Source organism: Trichomycterus rosablanca, chromosome 6 (genome assembly GCF_030014385.1).
Source record: "Trichomycterus rosablanca isolate fTriRos1 chromosome 6, fTriRos1.hap1, whole genome shotgun sequence".
Lineage (NCBI taxonomy): Eukaryota > Metazoa > Chordata > Actinopteri > Siluriformes > Trichomycteridae > Trichomycterus > Trichomycterus rosablanca.
The window spans coordinates 52,861,544-52,884,043 of record NC_085993.1 but is presented as its reverse complement, the minus strand read 5'-3'; the positions used below and the strand labels follow the sequence as shown (position 1 = coordinate 52,884,043).

Sequence of the window (22,500 nt, the reverse complement as noted above, 5' to 3'; positions counted from 1 at the left end):
TGAATGAATGAATGAATGAATTCTCTTTGATCTTGTGAGGATCTGATTGATTCGGTGACGTCTGGTTTCACATCTGCTGGTATAAACACAGATCTGAGCGCCGGTTGGTATTCCTGTTCGTCCCGGTGTTATTTTCTCCTCCTCTGATGTTTTGGGGGGGGGTGACGGGCATCGCTTGTGTTTGACAGAATCCAATCAGCGGCGTGACATTTCCAGCGTGCCCACGGTGCCACGGTGCCACGGTGCCACACTCCAGCAGGAAAAGCAATCAGCCCAGGTTCAGATCAGAGCACAATCAGACGCTAAAGAACCCAGACGCCTGGGTGGCACCGCCCCCGCCCGCCCCCCACAATACATCCGCACCACATCAAATCAAATCATCTGTGTGATGGCGGGCGGCTCTTTAATAAACATGAGCGCGGGGGCGGAGGAGCAGCGGAACTAAAGTGGTGGAGGAGTGAAACGCCAACCACAACAACATCAAACAGACCTCCAGAGATCAGAGTGAGAGAAAGTATTCACACCCCTCTGATCTTCATCATCATCCTTCTCACACGGTTCATTCATTCATCTCTCTTCAGGAAGCTCTTTATGCTTTATGTTCTCAAGTCGGGCCCCCTGGTGAGGCCCTATAAGCCACGACACCGGGCCGAGTTCCCTGTAAGTGAAACCCGGAGAGGATCAGCTGATCGTAAACGCAGGAGAACCAAACCAGGAGCGGCGGAGAAGAGCCGTGATTTATAATGAACCTTCCACCTGGAGCCGCAACCGGTGCCTGACCAATCACACACAACTAAACCCTCTGACCCCACCTGCTGACCAAACTAGGAACTGCAGAGGGACACGAGTCCTAACACGGAGCTGCTCATGGACGGCTGACATCACATTACAGTGTTTATGTGTGTGTGTAGAATAAAAACTGTGTGTATATGTGTGTGTGTGTGTTATATTTGTGTGTATATGTGTGTGTGCAGTATATACATTGTGTATGTGTGTGTGTGCATGTGTGTGTGTGTAAATGTGTGTCTGTGTGTGTAGTGTAAACACTGTGTGTATATGTGTGTGTGTATGTGTGTGTGTGTGTGTGTATGAGTGTCTGTGTGTGTGTGTGTGTGTGTGTGTATGAGTGTGTGTGTGTGTGTGTATGGGTGCGTGTGTTTTTGTGAAAAGTCAGGACTTGAATCAGAAAACACACCCACACTATCAGGACCTCGGCGCATGTTAGGACCAAAAATGAGGTCCTGATTTTTCTGACCACGCTATCGTGTTCAGCATGCTCTAAAACGTATCTGCTCTGAGTTTTTTTGATGTCCTAAAATTTCTCTCAGGCCTGAAACAGACTGGGGTGTGGGTGTAGCACTTTTGGCTCACGAGTGTGCACGCCAACTAGTGGACGCTCGAAGAAGTTTTACCCCACTTCAAGATGGCGGCTCTTCCTGACGTCACGAAATAACGCTTGCAATACACAGTGTTAGCAGGCTACCCTGCATTAGCATATCAGGCTATGCTTTAGCGCGAATTAAGGAAAAGATAAACATAGCACAGACATATTCTTGTCTTTAAATGTGAACCAATAGACTATTAATCAAAGCAAAGAAGCGACACTAACACCAGCACTTTACTTTTATGGAAACATCAAATAAATTCATACATTAAAACACATGTACAGCATATCACTTGTGTATATCATTTTGTGTAGCCAACACACTGACATTTTGCATTTTACACACACACACACACGCGCGCACATATGGATATAGATCGCTCTTTATCTTTTACCTTAGTGCGGTGTGGTTTAAAATTAATTTAGGTTGAGGAGTCAACTTTAGTGATTTCAAAGGCAGGAGTCGGAATCGACTCCTGCAAACTGATACATGCTGGTGAATGGAAGTCACTGGAAGAGTCAACTCGATTGATTCAAGCGGCAGAGTCGAGAGTTGGAGTCGAATCCTAAAAACTGAATCGTTTTGGATGAAGGTGAATTTTCCCGGGAAAATGACGTCATCGTTTGTGATTTTGGGACAGTGTACTGTGTTCTCTGGTGAGTACAAACGAGTTTGTGTTTTAAATGTTTTAAAACGGCATAATTTACATTAGTGTTTCGTTTTGTTTTATTAATTACAAAGAAATATAAGGTGTTAGGACTGTTTAAAAGAGTGGAAACAGCATACTGTGTGCTCACTTAGCGTTATAGAAAGAAAGGAGAGAAAACGCTCAATGTAAAATAAAGTTATACAAATTGTGTTAAAAATGGAGGAGACAAAAATGTTGTAAAGGAATGAAGACAAAATGGTATATAGAAAGTGAGAAGGAGAATATCAGTCAGTGATGTAGGAGAGGAACATGTGGATTAAAAGGCCTGAGTAAAGCACACAGTAAGAGAAGGAACTTTAAACATGTATTTAAACTTTAAACATGTAAGTGGAACATGTACAGAGAGGGTAGTGGATTAAAGGCCTAAATAAAGCACACAGTAAAAGTTTTTTAATTTGAGGATATCTATTTTTATTTCAAATTGAAACACTATTTGAGGGTAATAGGAAATAAGGCAGGTTATAATAAATATTATAAGCATGTGCAAGAACAGGGCCTAAACCTTGCAAATTTGATGCTTAATCTTTATGCCCTGTCAGGTCTGTAATACTGTAATTTGTGTTCACTGTTTGTTCAGTAAATGTAATGCATGTTTACTGGGGTTCAGAGTGTACTTCTGTACTCACATCATCAATAAGGATAAAGGGAGGCATATTTATTTCATAATTGTACAGTACACTAAGTGGTTAGATTTATTTGGTCATGAATAAGTATGTTATAAATTATATTTTTAATGCATTTCTTTTAATTCATAGCTTCAAGTTGGATTCTGTATGGATGTACGATGTCAAGAAAAACTAGGCGAAGCCCCACAAAAGATGCTGTTGAACACATTCTTTCAGGCACAGATAAACCATGGTTTGAAGAGAGATTTATTAACGAGTATAAAGGTAGGTCTAATTTTTCTACAGTAGTTTTGCAGTATTATTTTAGTCTCTTTCTTTTAAGTACTGTTTAATCGACTAAATGATATTTAAACAGTTTTTTTCTTAGAGTAAATAATGTTTGTTTTTTATGCTAGGCAGGGGAGTATTTGCCCTTGTGCTTATTGAAAAAGGAAGCTTTGTCCTCGAATATCGGGGGGGACCTTATTTCGCAACAGGAGTCCTTTGAAAGACAAAGAAGATACTCAGAAAAACAAAATAGTCTTTTTTAAACAGTCAGTAAACGGAGGTCCTGAAAATGACTTTCTTAGACACTTTTTGGGGTGAAGGCTGATTTTCTACTTCAAGTCTACAAGGTCCTGATAATGTCATTACCAGAAAGTGTGTGTGTGTCGAGTCCTGATATTGTAGCTTAGCGTATATTAAAATCCAATTTAAAAAATCAATCTTCTATTTTGTTCATAATAAGTTTTATATTTTGTAATTTGATGTTCAGTTTAAATATCTTTCTTCTATTAGAATGTAAATGCTGATCTTCAGACCGTAAAGAGCAGTGACATATTTGATCACGATTCTTTTTTGGATACTGATGAGAGGGAAGACCTGACTAAAGCAGAGGTAAAATTGTTGTTTCTACCTAGTGGTAATACCAGACATCCCAAGTTGCAAAAACTCATTTCCGGGAGGTACCCCCGGACCACGCCCCCTTGGACCCCTTACAGTACTGTAACAGTATACAGTCTAAGCAATTGAGGGTTAAGGGCCTTGCTCAAGGGCCCAACAGTGGCAACCTGGCAGTGGTGGGGCTTGAACCGGCAACCTTCTGGTTACTAGTCCAGTACCTTAACCACTAGGCTACAACTGCCCTATATAAATACATAAATAAAAAAATTAAAAAAAGGTAAAAAACCCTCTCGCACACATCAAAAGACTTGGGTGATAACAGAACTTTTAGAAGCTGCTTACAGAGCTACTTAGCTACAGTGGGGCCAAAAAGTATTTAGTCAGCCACTGATTGTGCAAGTTCTCCTACTTAGAAAGATGAGAGAGGTCTGTAATTTTCATCATAGCTACACTTCAACTATGAGAGACAAAATGAGAAAAAAAAATCCAGGAAATCACATTGTAGGATTTTTAAAGAATTTATTTGTAAATTATGGTGGAAAATAAGTATTTGGTCAATAACAAACAAGCAAGATTTCTGGCTCTCACAGACCTGTAACTTCTTCTTTAAGAAGCTCTTCTGTCCTCCACTCGTTACCTGTATTAATGGCACCTGTTCGACCTCGTTATCTGTATAAAAGACACCTGTCCATAGCCTACTCAGTTAGACTCCAAACTCAACCATGGCCAAGACCAAAGAGCTGTCGAAGGACACCAGGAAGAAAATTTTAGACCTGCACCAGGCTGGGAAGAGTGAATCTACAATAGGCAAGCAGGTTGGTGTGAATAAATCAACTGTGGGAGCAACTGTAAGAAAATGGAAGACATACAAGACCATTGATAATCTTCCTCGATCTGGGGCCCCACGCAAGATCTCATCCCGTGGGGTCAAAATGATCATGAGAACGGTGAGCAGAAATCCCAGAACTACACGGAGGGACCTGATGAATGACCTGCAGAGAGCTGGGACCAAAGTAACAAAGGCTACCATCAGTAACACACTACGCCGAGAGGGACTCAAATCCTGCAGTGCCAGGCGTGTCCCCCTGCTTAAGCCAGTACATGTCCAGGCCCGTCTGAAGTTTGCCAGAGAGCATATGGATGATCCAGAAGAGGATTGGGAGAATATCATGTGGTCAGATGAAACCAAAATTGAACTTTTTTGGTAAAAACTCAACTCGTCGTGTTTGGAGGAAGAAGAAGAACCCAAGAACACCATACCTACTGTGAAGCATGGGGGTGGAAACATCATGCTTTGGGGCTGTTTTTCTGCAAAGGGGACAGGACGACTGATCCGTGTTAAGGGAAGAATGAACGGGACCATGTATCGTGAGATTTTAAGCCAAAACCTCCTTCCATCAGTGAGAGCATTGAAGATGGAACGTGGCTGGGTCTTCCAGCATCACAATGATCCCAAACACACCGCTCGGGCAATGAAGGAGTGGCTCCGTAAAAAGCATTTCAAGGTCCTGGAGTGGCCTAGCCAGTCTCCAGACCTCAACCCCATAGAAAATTTGTGGAGTCCGTGTTGCCCAGCGACAGCCCCAAAACATCACTGCTCTAGAGGAGATCTGCATGGAGGAATGGGCCAAAATACCAGCTACAGTGTGTGCAAACCTGGTGAAGACTTACAGGAAACGTTTCACCTCTGTCATTGCCAACAAAGGTTTTTTTTTTTTCTCATTTAGTCTCTCATAGTTGAAGTGTAGCTATGATGAAAATTACAGACCTCTCTCATCTTTCTAAGTAGGAGAACTTGCACAATCCGTGTCTGACTAAATACTTTTTGGCCCCACTGTACATCTTTAGTGCCATGTCCAAACTTAACCAGCTGTCGCATGGAACCTAACACTGACATTCCTACTGGAATGTTATGATCTATAGTGTCCAATGCTGCACCTAAATTTAACAGAACAAGAAAGAATTTATTTCTTCCCTAAAAGCTGTTACTTTGGAGGTAGGGTGGCACGGTGGCTAAGTGGGTAGCACTGTCGCCTCACAGCAAGAAGGTCCTGGGTTTGAACCCCAGGTGGGGCGGTCCGGGTCCTTTCTGTGTGGAGTTTTCATGTTCTCTCCGTGTCTGCGTGGGTTTCCTCCAGGTGCTCCGGGTTTCCTCCCACAGTCCAAAGACGTGCATGTGAGGTGAATTGGAGACACTAAATTGTCCATGAGTGTGTGTAATATAACCTTGTGAACTGATGAACCTTGTGTACTGAGTAACTACCGTTTTTGTCATGAATGTAAACAAAGTATAAAACATGACATTTACATTTTAGGCATTTAGCAGACGCTTATAGATAGATAGATAAATAGAGAGAGAGAGAGATTCTTTATTGATCCTTTGCAGGAAATTTCTTTGTTATAGCAGCTCAGACAACAACAACCTGTTGTATACATACAACATTAACTTACAGTGTAAAACAAGCAATAAGATAAAAATGTACAGTATGGTACTATATACATGTAAAGTTTTTTATGGTGTATGCATAGCATACAAAATTAGTATTTATTGAGGTACAGTGTATCACAAAAGTGAGTACACCCCTCACATTTCTGCAAATATTTCATTATATCTTTTCATGGGACAACACTATAGACATGAAACTTGGATATAACTTAGAGTAGTCAGTGTACAGCTTGTATAGCAGTGTAGATTTACTGTCTTCTGAAAATAACTCAACACACAGCCATTAATGTCTAAATAGCTGCAACATAAGTGAGTACACCCCACAGTGAACATGTCCAAATTGTGCCCAAATGTGTCGTTGTCCCTCCCTGGTGTCATGTGTCAAGGTCCCAGGTGTAAATGGGGAGCAGGGCTGTTAAATTTGGTGTTTTGGGTACAATTCTCTCATACTGGCCACTGGATATTCAACATGGCACCTCATGGCAAAGAACTCTCTGAGGATGTGAGAAATAGAATTGTTGCTCTCCACAAAGATGGCCTGGGCTATAAGAAGATTGCTAACACCCTGAAACTGAGCTACAGCATGGTGGCCAAGGTCATACAGCGGTTTTCCAGGACAGGTTCCACTCGGAACAGGCTTCGCCAGGGTCGACCAAAGAAGTCGAGTCCACGTGTTCGGCGTCATATCCAGAGGTTGGCTTTAAAAAATAGACACATGAGTGCTGCCAGCATTGCTGCAGAGGTTGAAGACGTGGGAGGTCAGCCTGTCAGTGCTCAGACCATACGCCGCACACTGCATCAACTCGGTCTGCATGGTCGTCATCCCAGAAGGAAGCTGACGCACAAGAAAGCCCGCAAACAGTTTGCTGAAGACAAGCAGTCCAAGAACATGGATTACTGGAATGCCCTGTGGTCTGACGAGACCAAGATAAACTCGTTTGGCTCAGATGGTGTCCAGCATGTGTGGCGGCGACCTGGTGAGAAGTACCAAGACAACTGTATCTTGCCTACAGTCAAGCATGGTGGTGGTAGCATCATGGTCTTGGGCTGCATGAGTGTTGCTGGCACTGGGGAGCTGCAGTTCATTGAGGGAAACATGAATTCCAACATGTACTGTGACATTCTGAAACAGAGCATGATCCCCTCCCTTCGAAAACTGGGCCTCATGGCAGTTTTCCAACAGGATAACGACCCCAAACACAACCTCCAAGATGACAACTGCCTTGCTGAGGAAGCTGAAGGTAAAGGTGATGGACTAAACCCAATTGAGCACCTGTGGCGCATCCTCAAGTGGAAGGTGGAGGAGTTCAAGGTGTCTAACATCCACCAGCTCCGTGATGTCATCATGGAGGAGTGGAAGAGGATTCCAGTAGCGACCTGTGCAGCTCTGGTGAATTCCATGCCCAGGAGGGTTAAGGCAGTGCTGGATAATAATGGTGGTCACACAAAATATTGACACTTTGGGCACAATTTGGACATGTTCACTGTGGGGTGTACTCACTTATGTTGCAGCTATTTAGACATTAATGGCTGTGTGTTGAGTTATTTTCAGAAGACAGTAAATCTACACTGCTATACAAGCTGTACACTGACTACTCTAAGTTATATCCAAGTTTTATTTCTATAGTGTTGTCCCATGAAAAGATATAATAAAATATTTGCAGAAATGTGAGGGGTGTACTCACTTTTGTGATACACTGTATGTAACCATTGGTTTAATGGTGCATGCATAGCATACAGAAGTAGGTATTTCTTATAAATGGTTTATTTGGATTATTGTGAATTGTTAAACAGTCTGATAGCAGTTATAAGAAAGGATTTTCTGTAGTGTTCAGTCCTGCATTTAGTCAAGTCAGTCAAGTCAAGTCAACTTTATTTATATAGCGCTTTTTACAATAGACATTGTCTCAAAGCAACTTTACAAAATCCAGGACCAACAGATACAAAAACCCCTGTTGAGCAAGCCGAGGGCGACTGTGGCAAGGAAAAACTCCCTGAAAATTACAGGAAGAAACCTTGAGAGGAACCAGACTCAGCAGGGCCCATCCTTCTTGGGCATTTAGGAGGAATCAGTCTGTGACTGAAGGTGCTCTGTCGAAACACCTCCAGGGAGTGAAGTGGGTGTGAATTGTTTTTGATAATTGAGTTAAGCTTTGTGAGCATTCTTAACTCTGCTACCTGCTGAACTGAGTCCTGTTCAGACCCCACTATGGAGCTGGCCTTTTTGATCTGGTGGTTTATTCGGATTGAGTCCATTGTTCTAGCACTCTCACCCCAGCAAACCACTCCAAAGAAAAGAGCACTGGCCACCACAGACTGATAAAAGGTGCACAAAGGGGGCCTACTGATGTTAAAAGATTTCAGCCTTCTTAAGAAGTACAGTCTGCTCTGCCCCTTTTTGTACACCATCTCCATGTGTGTAGACCAGTCCAGCTTGTTGTCCAGCTGAACTCCAAGGTACCTGTAGCTGGGTACAAGTTCCACCTCAGTTCCTAGGATAGTAACTGGCTCAGGATCCCTCCTCCTCCTTCTAAAGTCCACCACCATCTCTTTGGTTTTTGTGATGTTTAGTTGTAGGTGGTTGTTGCTACACCAGTCCACAAAGTCCTTAACCGTGCCCCTGTATTCCTGCTCACATCCTGCTCTAATACAACCCACGACTGCTGAATCATCTGAAAACTTCTGAAGAAAACAGTTGTTTTCTTAATAACAGAGTTATATTGAAAGTCCGATGTATACAGCGTAAACAGGAAAGGCGACAGGACTGTTCCTTGTGGGGCCCCCATACTGCTCAAGGTTTTTACAGAGACACAGTTTTTAAGTCGCACAAACTGTGGTCTAGAAGATAGATAGTCCAAAACCAAGGAGACTAGAGCTGGTTCCACATTCATCTTCAGCATCTTTTCACCTAGCCGTGCAGGTTGTACAGTCCCTGACAGAAGTTCTGTCGCTTATCCCTGTTGTGGAAACTAAAGCTTATAACCTGACTTTAAATTCATCCATTGGTTTTAGAAATGACTCATATGAAAGCTGAAACCCTCCCAAATGAGGTTTAATTTACCAAAATAAATTTGCTTCACTGCAGAAATATTGATCATTTAATGAACACAGAAAGGTCAGATTTTGGCCAGACAAAAGTTTTGTCGCCCACAAAAAGTAATGTGAAAATCAAACAAATAATTTACTTCAAATACAAAGATATGTTTCATAACATTGGTGAATGAAGTTGTGGTGCTATTAGAGCCATATTTAATATTTTGTGTGACTTCCATGAGCTTTAAGGACTGCATCCATGCGGTTCGACAATGATTCATACAATTTATTGATGAAGTCATCAGGAATAGCAAAGAATGCAGTCTTACATGCCTCCCAGAGTTCATCAAGATTCTTTGGTTTTGTCTTCCAAGCTTCCTCTTTCATCCTACCCCAAACATGCTCAATGATGTTCATGTCTGGTGACTGGGCTGGCCAGTCCTGGAGCACCTTGATCTTCTTCGCCTTGAGGAACTTTGATGTAGAGATGGATGTATGAGATGGAGCACCATCCTGCTGCAAAATTTGACCCCTTTTATGATTGTGAATGTAAGAGGTAGCTAATACTTCTTGATGTTTTAGGCTATTGATATTGCCTTCCACCTTGCAAATGTTTCGCACACCCCCATACTGAATGTAACCCCAGACCATGATCTTTCCACCACCAAACTTAACAGTTTTCTGGGTGAATCTTGGATCCATACGGGCTCCAGTAGGTCTCCTGCAGTATTTGTGGCGGCTGTGGTGTAATTCAACTGAAGATTCATCTGAGAAATCCACCTTCTGCCACTTTTCCAGCGTCCATCCGTTTAGCAGGCTGTGGGCCTTGGCAAATGCCACACGGTTTTTTAATTGCCTTTTGTTTAGTGCTGGCTTCTGGGCACTGATTCGACCATGGAGGCCATTTCGAGACAGAATCCTACAAACTGTTCTAGTTGGCACAGGGACTTGAGGTGACCAGGCCTGGTGGAGCTCTGCTGCAGTGGAAGAGGGGCTGGCTTTGGATTTTCTAACCAACAAACGTTCCTCCTTAGCAGTCGTCTTGCGGGGTCTGCCGGACCTGGGCTTGTCAAAAACATCTCCAGTCTCTTCAAATCTTTTTTTAATTCTTTGTACTTGACGCTGAGACACATTAAAGGTGCCAGCCACCTCTGCAGTGGATCTGGTCTTCAGCCTCTTGATAATCAAGGCTTTGGTCGCAGGGTGGATTTTTGGCATGTTGTCAGAGGTGAAGTTGCAGTTCAAGTGAAGGTCTGGGGTGCTGGGGTTCTTTTTATACACACCCACTAATTAACCGATCAATTAGTGAGCACAGGTGAGGCTGTAAACTAGGATTGGGTGCATTATATGACAAGGCGACAAAACTTTTGTCTGGCCAAAATCTGACCTTTCTGTGTTCATTAAATGATCAATATTTCTGCAGTGAAGCAAATTTATTTTCGTAAATTAAACCTCATTTGGGAGGGTTTCAGCTTTCATATGAGTCATTTCTAAAACCAATGGATGAATTTAAAGTCAGGTTATAAGCTTTTGTTTCCACAACAGGGTTAAGCGACAGAACTTCTGTCAGGGACTGTATAGTATTGAAGGCACATGAAAAATCGAAAAACATAATCCTCACAGTAGTGTCCACACTGTCCAGATGAGCATGAGCCCTCTGTAACGTACAGATGAGAGCATCATCCACGCCGATGTTTTGTTGGTAGGCGAACTGTAGAGGATCCATGTGTTCCTTCACTCTGGGTCTGATGTGAGCAAGGACTAGTCTCTCTAGCGACTTCATAACATGTGAAGTAAGGGCGACAGGCCTGTAGTCGTTGGGATTTGTTGGGTGTCTCTTTTTGGGAACGGGAACCAAGCAGGAAGTTTTCCACAGAGTGGGGATCCTCTGTAGATGCAAGCTCAGGTTGAAAAGGTGTGTGAAAATGCCACAAAGCTGACTGGAACAAATCCTCAACAGCCTGGGGCAGATTCCGTCAGGTCCAGCTGCTTTTCCCTGCTTAAGTCGATCCAGTTTTCACTTGATATGGTTTAAGTGTTAAGGGTGTGGTTACTGATGACAAGGTGGCATTGTGTGCAACAGGTAGAAGGCATTGTGAGGTAGATTGTTCAAATCTGTTGAAGAACAAATTCAGGTCCTCAGCTGTGTCCTGGTCACCATCAAGCAGCCCTCCTCCCTTCTGTTTCAAACCAGTGATCTTTCTCATGCCATTCCAGACCTGACGCACTCCTTCCTGTTGTAACTGTTGTTCTACTCTCTGTTTGTAGGCTTGTTTCCCCTCCTTAATCTCCAACTTCAGTTGTTTTTGAAGTATCTTTGCCTTTTCGCCCTCCTTTTTATAATTTTATCCAAAGCGACTTACACAATGAGCTGAACACGATGAGCAATTGAGGGTTAAGGGCCTTGCTCAGGGACCCAACAGTGGCAACTTGGTGGTGGTGGGGCTTGAACCGGCAACCTTCTGTTTACTAGTCCAGTACCTTAACCACTGAGCTATCACTGAGCATGACATTTAAATCATAATAAACAAACAAACTTTGCAAAATTGTTTGAGTTAGTCAAATTTCGTGGGGACCTGCAATAAACTGCTCTCTTCAAATCCATCAACCGATTTTTTTTTTCCTCATTAGATTTAGGTCAGTACCAGGTCACTGAAGGATAAGATCTGAAAGGTGATTGGTTGTACCTGAGCAACTTAAAAATGGTTACTCTAATGGACTGATTACTTATTCATGCAAGGTTAATAGTTTGTGTTATAATGTGTAAATACAGTTAAAAAAGTAAGACATTTTTATTGTCATGGTATGATGTGAGAAAAGAAAATAATTTGAATAGGGTATAAAGTTTTTTATAGGCACTGCAAATGAAGTCCATATTAATATGATATTAACAAAGCACACATTTCCTTTATCAGGTATCCTGAAGGACAGGAAAAAGTGGAGCAATGAAGAAGTAAATGCTGTTGAGAAACATCTTCTGACATTTATTCAGAGTTGTCGGGTCCCCATAAAGAGAGACTGTGTCTCATGCATCATTGCTGAACCACATGCACTCAGAAATCGAGACTGGACAGCTGTTAAATACTATATCAAAAACAGAATTACCACTCTTAAAAGAAAGCACTGTTTCTAAAGTACTGTGTAAAAGACTTTAATTACATTTTAGTGGTCACTGCAGTAATTGTAGTACCACAATTACAGGCTGTAGTCCATCTGTTTCCATGTTAGTCCCTTTTACTCTGTTTTCTAATGGTCAGGACCACCACAAGACCAAAGTAAAATTTATTTACAATGAAGCATTGTCTCAAAGCAGCTTTACAATTTCCTATTACAATTACGAGGACAGAGCAGGTATTATTTAGGTGGTGGATCATTCTTAGCACTGCAGTGTCACTGACATGGTGGTGGTGTGTTAGTGTGTGTAGTGTTGCTACGAGTGGATCAGACACAGCAGAGCTGCTGGAGTTTTTTTACGCGGCCTACAGCATTTTAGTTGGTGAACTATTTTCAGTCCAGCAGTGATACTGAGGTGTTTAAAAACTCCAGCAGCGCTTCTGTGTCTGATCCCATCATACCAGCACTACACACACTAACACACCACCACCATGTTCAGTGTCACTGCAGTGCTGAGAATCATCCACCACCTAAATAACACCTGCTCTGTAGTGGTACTGAAAGTTACAGAACAGAGTAAAGGGGATTAAGAAAGAGAGAAACAGATGGACAACAGTCTGTAATAGTGGAACTACAAAGGGCAGTGACCAATAAAACAAATAAAAAAACAGAATATTAAATGAAAAACATAAAATGCCCAAGACTTTGGCACAGTACAGCACATCTGTTGATGTTTTATTTGCACTTTTATGTCGTGTTCAGATATGTTTCTGTTTTATACAGTGAGGAAAATAAGTATTTGATACACTGCTGATTTTGCAACTTTTCCCACCTACAAAGAATGGAGAGGCTGTAATTTTTATCGTAGAGACACTTCAACTGTGAGAGACAGAATCTAAAAAAAAAATATCCAGAAAATCACATTGTATGATTTTTAAATAATGAATTTGCATTTTATTGCATGAAATAAGTATTTGATACAATGGAAAAACAGAAGTTAATATTTGGTACAGAAACCTTTACAGAGGTCAGACATTTCCTGTAGTTCTTGACCAAGTTTGCACACACTACAGCAGGGATTTTGGCCCACTCCTCCATATAGATCTTCTCCAGATCTTTCAGGTTTCGGGGCTGTCACTGGGCAACATTAAGTTTAAGCTGCCCCCAAAGATTTTCTATTGGGTTCAGGTCTGGACACTGGCTAGGCCACTCAAGGACCTTGAAATGCTTCTAACGGTGCCACTCCTTAGTTGCGGGTCATTGTCATGCTGGAAGACCCAGCCACGACCCATCTTCAATGCTCTTACTGAAGGAAGGAGGTTGTTGGCCAAAATCTCGCTATACATGACCCCATCCATCATCCCTTCAATACGGTGCAGTTGTTGTGTCCCCTTTGCAGAAAAGTACTCCCAAATTATGATGTTTCCACCCCCATGCTTCACGGTTGGGACGGGTTGTACTCATCCTCCTTCTTCCTCCAAACACAGAGAGTGGAGTTGATACCAAAAAGCTCTATTTTAGTCTCATCTGACCACATGACCTTCTCCCATGCCTCCTCTGGATCATCCAGATGGTCATTGGCGAACTTTAAACGGGCCTGGACCTGTGCTGGCGTGAGCAGGGGGACCTTGCGTGCCCTGCAGGATTTTAATCCATGGTGGCGTAGTGTGTTACTAACGGTAATCTTTGAGACTGTGGTCCCAGCTCTCTTCAGGTCATTGACCAGGTCCTCCCTTGTGGTTCTGGGCTGATTACTGACCTTTCTCAGGATCATCCTTACCCCACGAGGTGAGATCTTGCATGGAGCAGCAGACCGAGGAAGATTGACAGTCATCTTGTGTTTCTTCCATTTTCTAATAATTGCACCAACAGTTGTTGCCTTCTCACCAAGCTGCTTGCTATTGTCCTGTAGCCCATCCCAGCCTTGTGCAGGTCTACAATTTTGTCCCTGGTGTCCTTAGACAGCTCTTTGGTCTTGGCCATAGTAAGGAGGTTGGAGTGTGATTGATTGAGTGTGTGGACAGGTGTCTTTTATACAGGTAACGAGTTCAAACAGGTGCAATAAATACAGGTAATGAATGCAGAATAGGAGGAGCTTCTTAAAGAAAAACTAACAGGTCTGTGAGAGCCAGAATTCTTGCTGGTTGGTAGGTGATCAATTACTTATTTCATACAATAAAATGCAAATTAATTATTTAAAAATCATACAATGTGATTATCTGGATTTTTTTTTAGATTCTGTCTCTCACAGTTGGTGTCCCTACGATAAAAATTACAGCCTCTCCAGTCTTTGTAGGTGGGAAAACTGCAAAATCGGCAGTGTATCAAATAATTATTTTCTTCACTATATATTAGCACATCTGTTGACATTTTGTTTGCACTTTTATATCGTGTTTAGATAATTCTGTTTTATAAATCTATGCATACTACAATGTTGATAGTCTAAATGATAAGCAGCTTTGTTAAAAGCAGTCAATATGTCTGTTACTCTCGTCATGCTGAATGGTGATGTCTTTTACATGTTTATAAAAGGCACTATATTAAAAACTCTGTTTTAAATCATAAGTATTTAGTTGTTTTGTTTTTTATAATAAGAACAAGCTGTGTCTTAATCGTACTCTATTAATTGTTGTCGATGTAGTCCTGAGTTTTCTTTATGTCCCAAATATGTTAGTAGTAACTGACTTTAAAGTGTGTGTGCTTTTATGTCCTAAAAATGAACATAAACCAGAAATTAAGTCCTAAAATTTAACATAAACCTGAAAAATATAAAATTTTTAAAAAAGTAAAAAAATTAAAAAATCAACAGACAGAGATGATATGTGAGCTAAATAAATCCAAAAAATAGTCTTATTTTGTTTCCAGGACCTTTAGAAAGGCAGGTCCTGATATGACTGCGGTTTCTCTTACGTCCCCATTTTTCACATAAACGCGTATGTGTGTGTGTGTGTGTGTGTGTGTGTGTGTGTGTGTGTATGTGTAGAATAAACAGTGTGTGTGTGTGTGTATGTGTAGAATAAACAGTGTGTGTGTGTGTGTGTGTGAGTGTGTGTGTGTGAGTGTGTGTGTGTGTGTGTGTGTGTGTGTGTGTGTGAGTGTGTGTGTGTGTGTGTGTGTGTGAGTGTGTGTGTGTGTGTGTGTGTGAGTGTGTGTGTGAGTGTGTGTGTGTGTGTGTGTGAGTGTGTGTGTGTGTGTGTGAGTGTGTGTGAATGTGTGTGTGTGTGTGTGTGTGTGTGTGAGTGTGTGTGTGTGTGTGAATGTGTGTGTGTGTGTGTGTGTGTGTGTGTGTGAGTGTGTGTGTAGAATAAACAGTGTGTGTGTGTGTGTGAGTGTGTGTGTGTGTGTGTGTGTGTGTGTGTGTGTGAGTGTGAGTGTGTGTGAGTGTGTGTGTGTGTGAGTGTGTGTGTGAGTGTGTGTGAGTGTGTGTGAATGTGTGTGTGTGTGTGTGTGTGTGTGTGTGTGTGTGTGTGTGTGTGTATGTGTAGAATAAACAGTGTGTGTGTGTGTGTGTGTGTGTGTGTGTGTGAGTGTGTGTGTGTGTGTGTGTGAGTGTGTGTGTAGAATAAACAGTGTGTGTGTGTGTGTGTGTGTATGTGTAGAATAAACAGTGTGTGTGTGTGTGTGTGTGTGTGTGAGTGTGTGTGTGTGTGTGTGTGTGTGTGTGTGTGTGTGTGTGTGTGAGTGTGTGTGTGTGTGTGTGTGTGAGTGTGTGTGTGAGTGTGTGTGTGTGTGTGTGTGTGTGTGTGTGTGTGTGTGAGTGAGTGTGTGAGTGTGTGTGTGTGTGTGTGTGTGAGTGTGTGTGTGTGTGTGTGTGTGAGTGAGTGTGTGTGAGTGTGTGTGTGTGTGTGTGAGTGTGTGTGTGTGTGTGTGTGTGTGTGTGTGTGTGTGTGTGTGTGTGTGTGTGTGTGTGTGTGTGTGTGTGTGTGTGTGTGTGTGTGTGTGTGTGTGTGTGTGTGAGTGTGTGTGTGTGTGTGTGTGTGTGTGTGTGGTTTACACTCTAATTATCTGTTGATATACAACCCCCCCCCCCCGGCTCATTCATTTATTCATCCATTCATCAATCACTGCCTGATCCCAGCCTCACTCACTCACTCACCCACCCACCTGGCTCATTCATTCATTCATCCATTCATCAATCCATTAATTCATTCACATATATCATTGTCTGAACCCAGAGACATAGAATCACTCTTCTTACTACATCATGTTCTTCCTCTTTCACTCTCACTCACCCACTGTCTCACTCACTCACACATTCACTCTACCACTCTCTCACCCCCTCTCTCACCCCCTCTCTCACGCTCTCACTTCCTCACTCTCTCACCCCCTCTCTCACTCTCTCACTTCCTCACTCTCCCACCCCCTCTCTCACTCTCTCACTTCCTCACTCTCTCACCCCCTCTCTCACTCTCTCACTTCCTCACTCTCTTACTTCCTCACTCTCTCACCCCGTCTCTCACTCTCTCACTTCCTCACTCTCTCACTCTCTCAACCCCCCTCTCACTCTCTCACTTCCTCACTCTTCCACCCCCTCTCTCACTCTCTCACTTCCTCACTCTCCCACCCCCTCTCTCACTCTCTCACTTCGGGTCGGGTTGCTCTCTGTCAGTGATTCTCCACAATTGTGTGTTTTATATTTATTTATTTGGCATGAAGCTGTTAGTGCCCACGCACTGCGCTTTAATTAATGCCACCCTGACCCACACTACACACTCCGCCAGCTGGCAAAACAGCTTAATGCCAAGAGCAGTTCTGCCTCGTGCCACTACAGAGAGAGAGAGAGAGAGAGAGAGAGAGAGAGAGAGAGAGAATAAGTGTGAAACACAAAACACAGAACATGATCAAAACTTTGTGGACATTCCCTCTAACTTTTGATGCACTAACAGGCACAGAGCCACGCCCACAGTTACTGACAGTGCAGCTACTATCCAGGAGCAACAACAGCTCAACACTGAAGCCACACACACTCACAGAACAGACATCAACTAGCACAGAGTATAACAGCGCTCACTACTGAGTTCCAAACTGCTGCTAAAGACAACAGCAGCACAGGAACTTAGTAATTAAGTAATGCACAATGCCAAGTGTCATCTGGAGGGGTGTAAAGTACACTGGAAATGGACTGTGGAGTATTTACACACACACACACACACACACACATCATTAGTTTACCATTACACCATGAATGCTCCTTTGATGGAATCATGTGGGAAGCTCTTTAAGAAGAGCGGACACTGTTATAGCTGCAAATGAAGTGGGATGTCAACCACTGTTGTTTTGATCGAAAACACCCCAGACACACACACACACACACACACTCCAGTTCACCTCACTTGCATGTCTTTGTATTGTGGGAGGAAACCGGAGCACCCGGAGGAAACCCACACAGACACAGGGAGAACATGCAAAACTCCAGACAGAAAGGACCTGGACTGCTCCAGCTGGGAATCGAACCCAGGACCTTGTTGCTGTGTTGTGTGCCACCCACAATAACAATAAACCTGAAATGAGTGTTGTGCCTCCGGAGCACTGAATCGTTCGTTTAAAGTGATTCATGTGAACGAATCAATAGATGCAGTTTATAATAACCGCGCCCACGCGGCGGCGTTTATCTCGTTAAACATGAAGCTGCAGGATTTGGGTTTGATTTACAGGCTGTGATGTTCGAGCGATCCTCTTCCCGTCTCTTCTGTGTCGGGTTCGAGCGGCCGAATCGATTCAGACCTTTAAAAAAAAGTCTCATCTTATCGACTCCTCGAATCAAATCTCACCGTTATCGAGCGTCTGACCCGAAACGAGCCGAAAACCTTCTGATCTGATCCTGAGACTCAGATCCTGGAGTTACACCATCAGATGATGAAAGATTCTGTTCTGTTCTCATCATGCTGATCTGATCCAGAGATTCACCACCGACCATCAGTGATGATTTACTACATCAGAATCACTGAACACACACACACATACACACACACACACACACACACACACACACACATACACACACACACACACACACACACACAGATTCAGATCAGGATTTTATAAACCAAAACATCAACCAGGAGAGAAAAACCAGTACCAGACCAGTTCCATTATAAACTGGTTCTGGGAGTGGTGTTGAGTTTTAAAGACGTTGAGTTTCGAGGTATTTTTCCCCATAAGGATGTTTGGAGAACCTGTTAATGCATCCATGGTCCCGTAGAGCTGCAGATATTTTAGTCTCATGTAAAATAATGAGGTTGTTTTTGACACTTAAACACTGAAAATAACACAAATATAATATAAACACACTGAAATACAATTACTAACAGTTACACATCAATAACAATACAATAAAAGCTGCACTTTAGTTTTACTTCTTTATTGTTTCCTGACGCTTCTTAATGGTGGAGATGCTCGATGTTGGAATACCGTATTCCCTTCAGCAAAAAACAGCGAGTGAGGAATGTGATTAGTGGAGAAACTTATGAGCAGTAATAATGAAGAGAAGTTTAGTGCAAATTTCTCCACAAAGGCGTCGAGTTACAGAGATTTCGAGTTACCAGGTACCGCTTTATTATATTATCGTTCACTCAGACACTAGGGTAATATAAATATATTAATAATATAAATAATATAATATAAATGTTGGTCTCTGAAATCCAGCCTTGATTCCCCAAAACGTACCAGAGATTTATTTTCCTTTATTTCATCATATTAGTTCATTCTTACCCTACACTTACAGTGGCAGAGACTTTTTACAAATCGCTGATCACCCTGCATTCACACCGGAAGCATCATCATCGTCTGTAGGTGTTCTGTTACCATGTTACACCAAACACCAAACAAAAATAAAGAAATAACACTTCCATGGTGGTACTTCACCAGCTCATATCAGACAAGTTCCAGACAAGTTCCTGCTCATAAAAAAAAAATCCTGGACTGAAATCACTCGTCTATAAAAATAAATCTCATCCCTGGGTAGTCCATCACTAACTGTACAGTGTTTGATCTTTGTGATCGCTGTGTTTGATCTTCGTGATCGCTGTGTCTGTTTGTAGAAGTTTGGTGGCATCTCTAGTAAGAATGATTAACTAGGAACCAAAAGCGGAGCATCGCTGGGCTTCATGACTTTGGTGTGAAGGAGCTTCAGTGATCTGGATAAAGTCCCGACCTCAACACTACTGAACACACTAGAGAGGAATCAGAACACCAACTGTGAGCCAGAGCTTTTCATCCAGGATCAGTACCTGACCTCACAGATGGTATAACTCCACCTCAGAGGCACAGATTCCTACAGACACACTCCACGATGTTGTGAGTAGGCTGTGACGTCTCCAGTGTGGGGTTCAGGACTGTGTTTATGCTCCTGCTGTTAGAACAGAAGCTCAGGGTTAAGTGTCCACATATAAATGTGCAGTAGAAATAATTATCTGCTGCCGTCTATCAAACTAACAGGACGTGGTGTCACTGCCCCCCCCTCCCCCCCACTGAGATTATTAATGTGATGTGCCACACTGATGCCACACTGACGCCACACTGACGCCACACTGACGCCACACTGACGCCATGACCCCACAATAATAACATGTCATGCCGTCTATCAAACCTGGATCTGATTATTATGATTATTGTTACTGTAGATATATCATTAAATACAAAGTGGAGAAAGATGTTGTCATGACAACCAAGTGAACAAACGATTACATCCTGGTCAAGGTCACAGTGTGCTTAGTGCCTCCACCTCTACCATAGGCACATTAGTTTCCAGTGCACCTACTGACATTTTCAGGAGCTGGGTCTTACACATGTCGGGTGAGTTGGAGAAGCTCTCGCTCTCTCTCTCTCTACACAGACGCATTTTACATCATCCTACACTCGCTCCCGAGAATCAGGCTGTTCCAGATCCTAGATGACACGCTGTCTAGTTCAGCATCTAAACATTTCAATGTTATTTTGACTCAAGAACGAGTGAGTATCGGAAGTGTCCTTAGTGATCAAGGCAATCCCAGCATTCAGTGTGGCAGCTCTTCTCTCACAGAAAAATAAAAAAAACATGGCTGACGGTGCGGAGAAATGAATTATTGGAGTTATTTTCAAATGTAAATAAATTATTATTGATGTTTAATTTGTATAAACTTGCACGAGTTTTTACTTTTGTTTTTATTTGCAAGTTGGGGCTTGTCAGCGAATCTAACCGATATCGGTACACGGAGGGAGATGTTAGATGACATGCTAGCGTGCTGTGCCACCTCATCCCATTGGTTTGAATGGCAAGATGCTAACTGTGTTACCTTAGTAAGCGAAACCCGATTTTATCGCTGTCTAAGTAGCGCGTTATTAGAATCCTCTCTACTGAGGCAGCTGCATGTGTAGGCAGTAAGGCAGCAAGGCAGCTCACTAGGTTTTCGAACACACCCAGTGTTTATATTTATGTATCACACATTCTGTACAAAATAATCTCATTTTTATAAAATCAATAATAATAATAATAATAATAATAATAATTTATTTCTTTTAATATTTATTATTTTTTTATTGGTCATATATACGGTTGGACAAAATAACTGAAACACCTGGTTTTAGACCACAATAATTTATTAGTATGGTGTAGGGCCTCCTTTTGCGGCCAATACAGCGTCAATTCGTCTTGGAAATGACATATACAAGTCCTGCACAGTGGTCAGAGGGATTTTAAGCCATTCTTCTTGCAGGATAGTGGCCAGGTCACTACGTGATGCTGGTGGAGGAAAACGTTTCCTGACTCGCTTCTCCAAAACACCCCAAAGTGGCTCAATAATATTTAGATCTGGTGACTGTGCAGGCCATGGGAGATGTTCAACTTCACTTTCATGTTCATCAAACCAATCTTTCACCAGTCTTGCTGTGTGTATTGGTGCATTGTCATCCTGATACACGGCACCGCCATTGGATGCACATGGTCCTCCAGAATGGTTCGGTAGTCCTTGGCAGTGACGCGCCCATCTAGCACAAGTATTGGGCCAAGGGAATGCCATGATATGGCAGCCCAAACCATCACTGATCCACCCCCATGCTTCACTCTGGGCATGCAACAGTCTGGGTGGTACGCTTCTTTGGGGCTTCTCCACACCGTAACTCTCCCGGATGTGGGGAAAACAGTAAAGGTGGACTCATCAGAGAACAATACATGTTTCACATTGTCCACAGCCCAAGATTTGCGCTCCTTGCACCATTGAAACCGACGTTTGGCATCGGCACGAGTGACCAAAGGTTTGGCTATAGCAGCCCGGCCGTGTATATCGACCCTGTGGAGCTCCCGACGGACAGTTCTGGTGGAAACAGGAGAGTTGAGGTGCACATTTAATTCTGCCGTGATTTGGGCAGCCGTGGTTTTATGTTTTTTGGATACAATCCGGGTTAGCACCCGAACATCCCTTTCAGACAGCTTCCTTTTGCGTCCACAGTTAATCCTGTTGGATGTGGTTTGTCCTTCTTGGTGGTATGCTGACATTACCCTGGATACCGTGGCTCTTGATACATCACAAAGACTTGCTGTCTTGGTCACAGATGCGCCAGCAAGACGTGCACCAACAATTTGTCCTCTTTTGAACTCTGGTATGTCACCCATAATGTTGTGTGCATTGCAATATTTTGAGCAAAACTGTGCTCTTACCCTGCTAATTGAACCTTCACACTCTGCTCTTACTGGTGCAATGTGCAATTAATGAAGATTGGCCACCAGACTGGTCCAATTTAGCCATGAAACCTCCCACACTAAAATGACAGGTGTTTCAGTTTCATTGTCCAACCCCTGTACATCTACACTAAACAATGTAAGGCAACTAACAGAGTTCCACAGACACTGTAATGTTAGTTCACAAGAAGTTATTTGCAGTTTGAAGTGAAAGAAGAAGAAACCACTCCACTGATTTTTCCTGCAGTATTTGATGATTTTAGTGAAGCTGAATCACCTGAACACCAGCAGTGGAGACTGGCACAGATTTCCTCACTACTGATCTGTGGAAGCCTGAGGTTGGTACGTGGGCACCACTGTTGGTTATGCAGTGTGGTACAATTTTGTTGTGACACCCACCCACCCACCGGTGCCACATGAAGGCTGAAGTGTGGAGGCGCGGCCTGCACGGATACAAGTGAGTGTTCCTGCAGCACCATGTCACAGTGTGTGTGTGAGTGTGTGTGTGTGTGTGTGTGTTAGTGTGTATATGTGTGTGTGTGAGTGTGTGTGTGTGTGTCTGTGTGTTAGTGTGTATATATAGGGTAAGGGTTAGTGTGTGTGTGAGTGTGTGTGTGTTAGTGTGTATATATAGGGTAAGGGTTATTGTG

The 22,500-nt window shown here is 42.8% G+C and overlaps 1 protein-coding gene across 3 annotated transcripts in view; it reads right to left on the bottom strand.

Moving 5' to 3' along the window:
- LOC134317272 (protocadherin-9) overlaps positions 1 to 22,500 on the bottom strand; it is a 267,240-nt gene that overhangs the window by 151,424 nt on the left and 93,316 nt on the right. Inside the window, exon 3 of one of the 3 annotated variants that reach the window (XM_062998091.1) lies at positions 16,885 to 16,960. The exons of the other annotated variants lie outside the window; for them this stretch is intronic. Within the exon in view, the coding sequence (XP_062854161.1) occupies positions 16,901 to 16,960 (60 nt within the window). The 3' untranslated portion in view covers positions 16,885 to 16,900. Of the gene's footprint in view, positions 1 to 16,884; positions 16,961 to 22,500 lie in introns of those variants that run through there. 3 annotated transcript variants of the gene reach the window in all.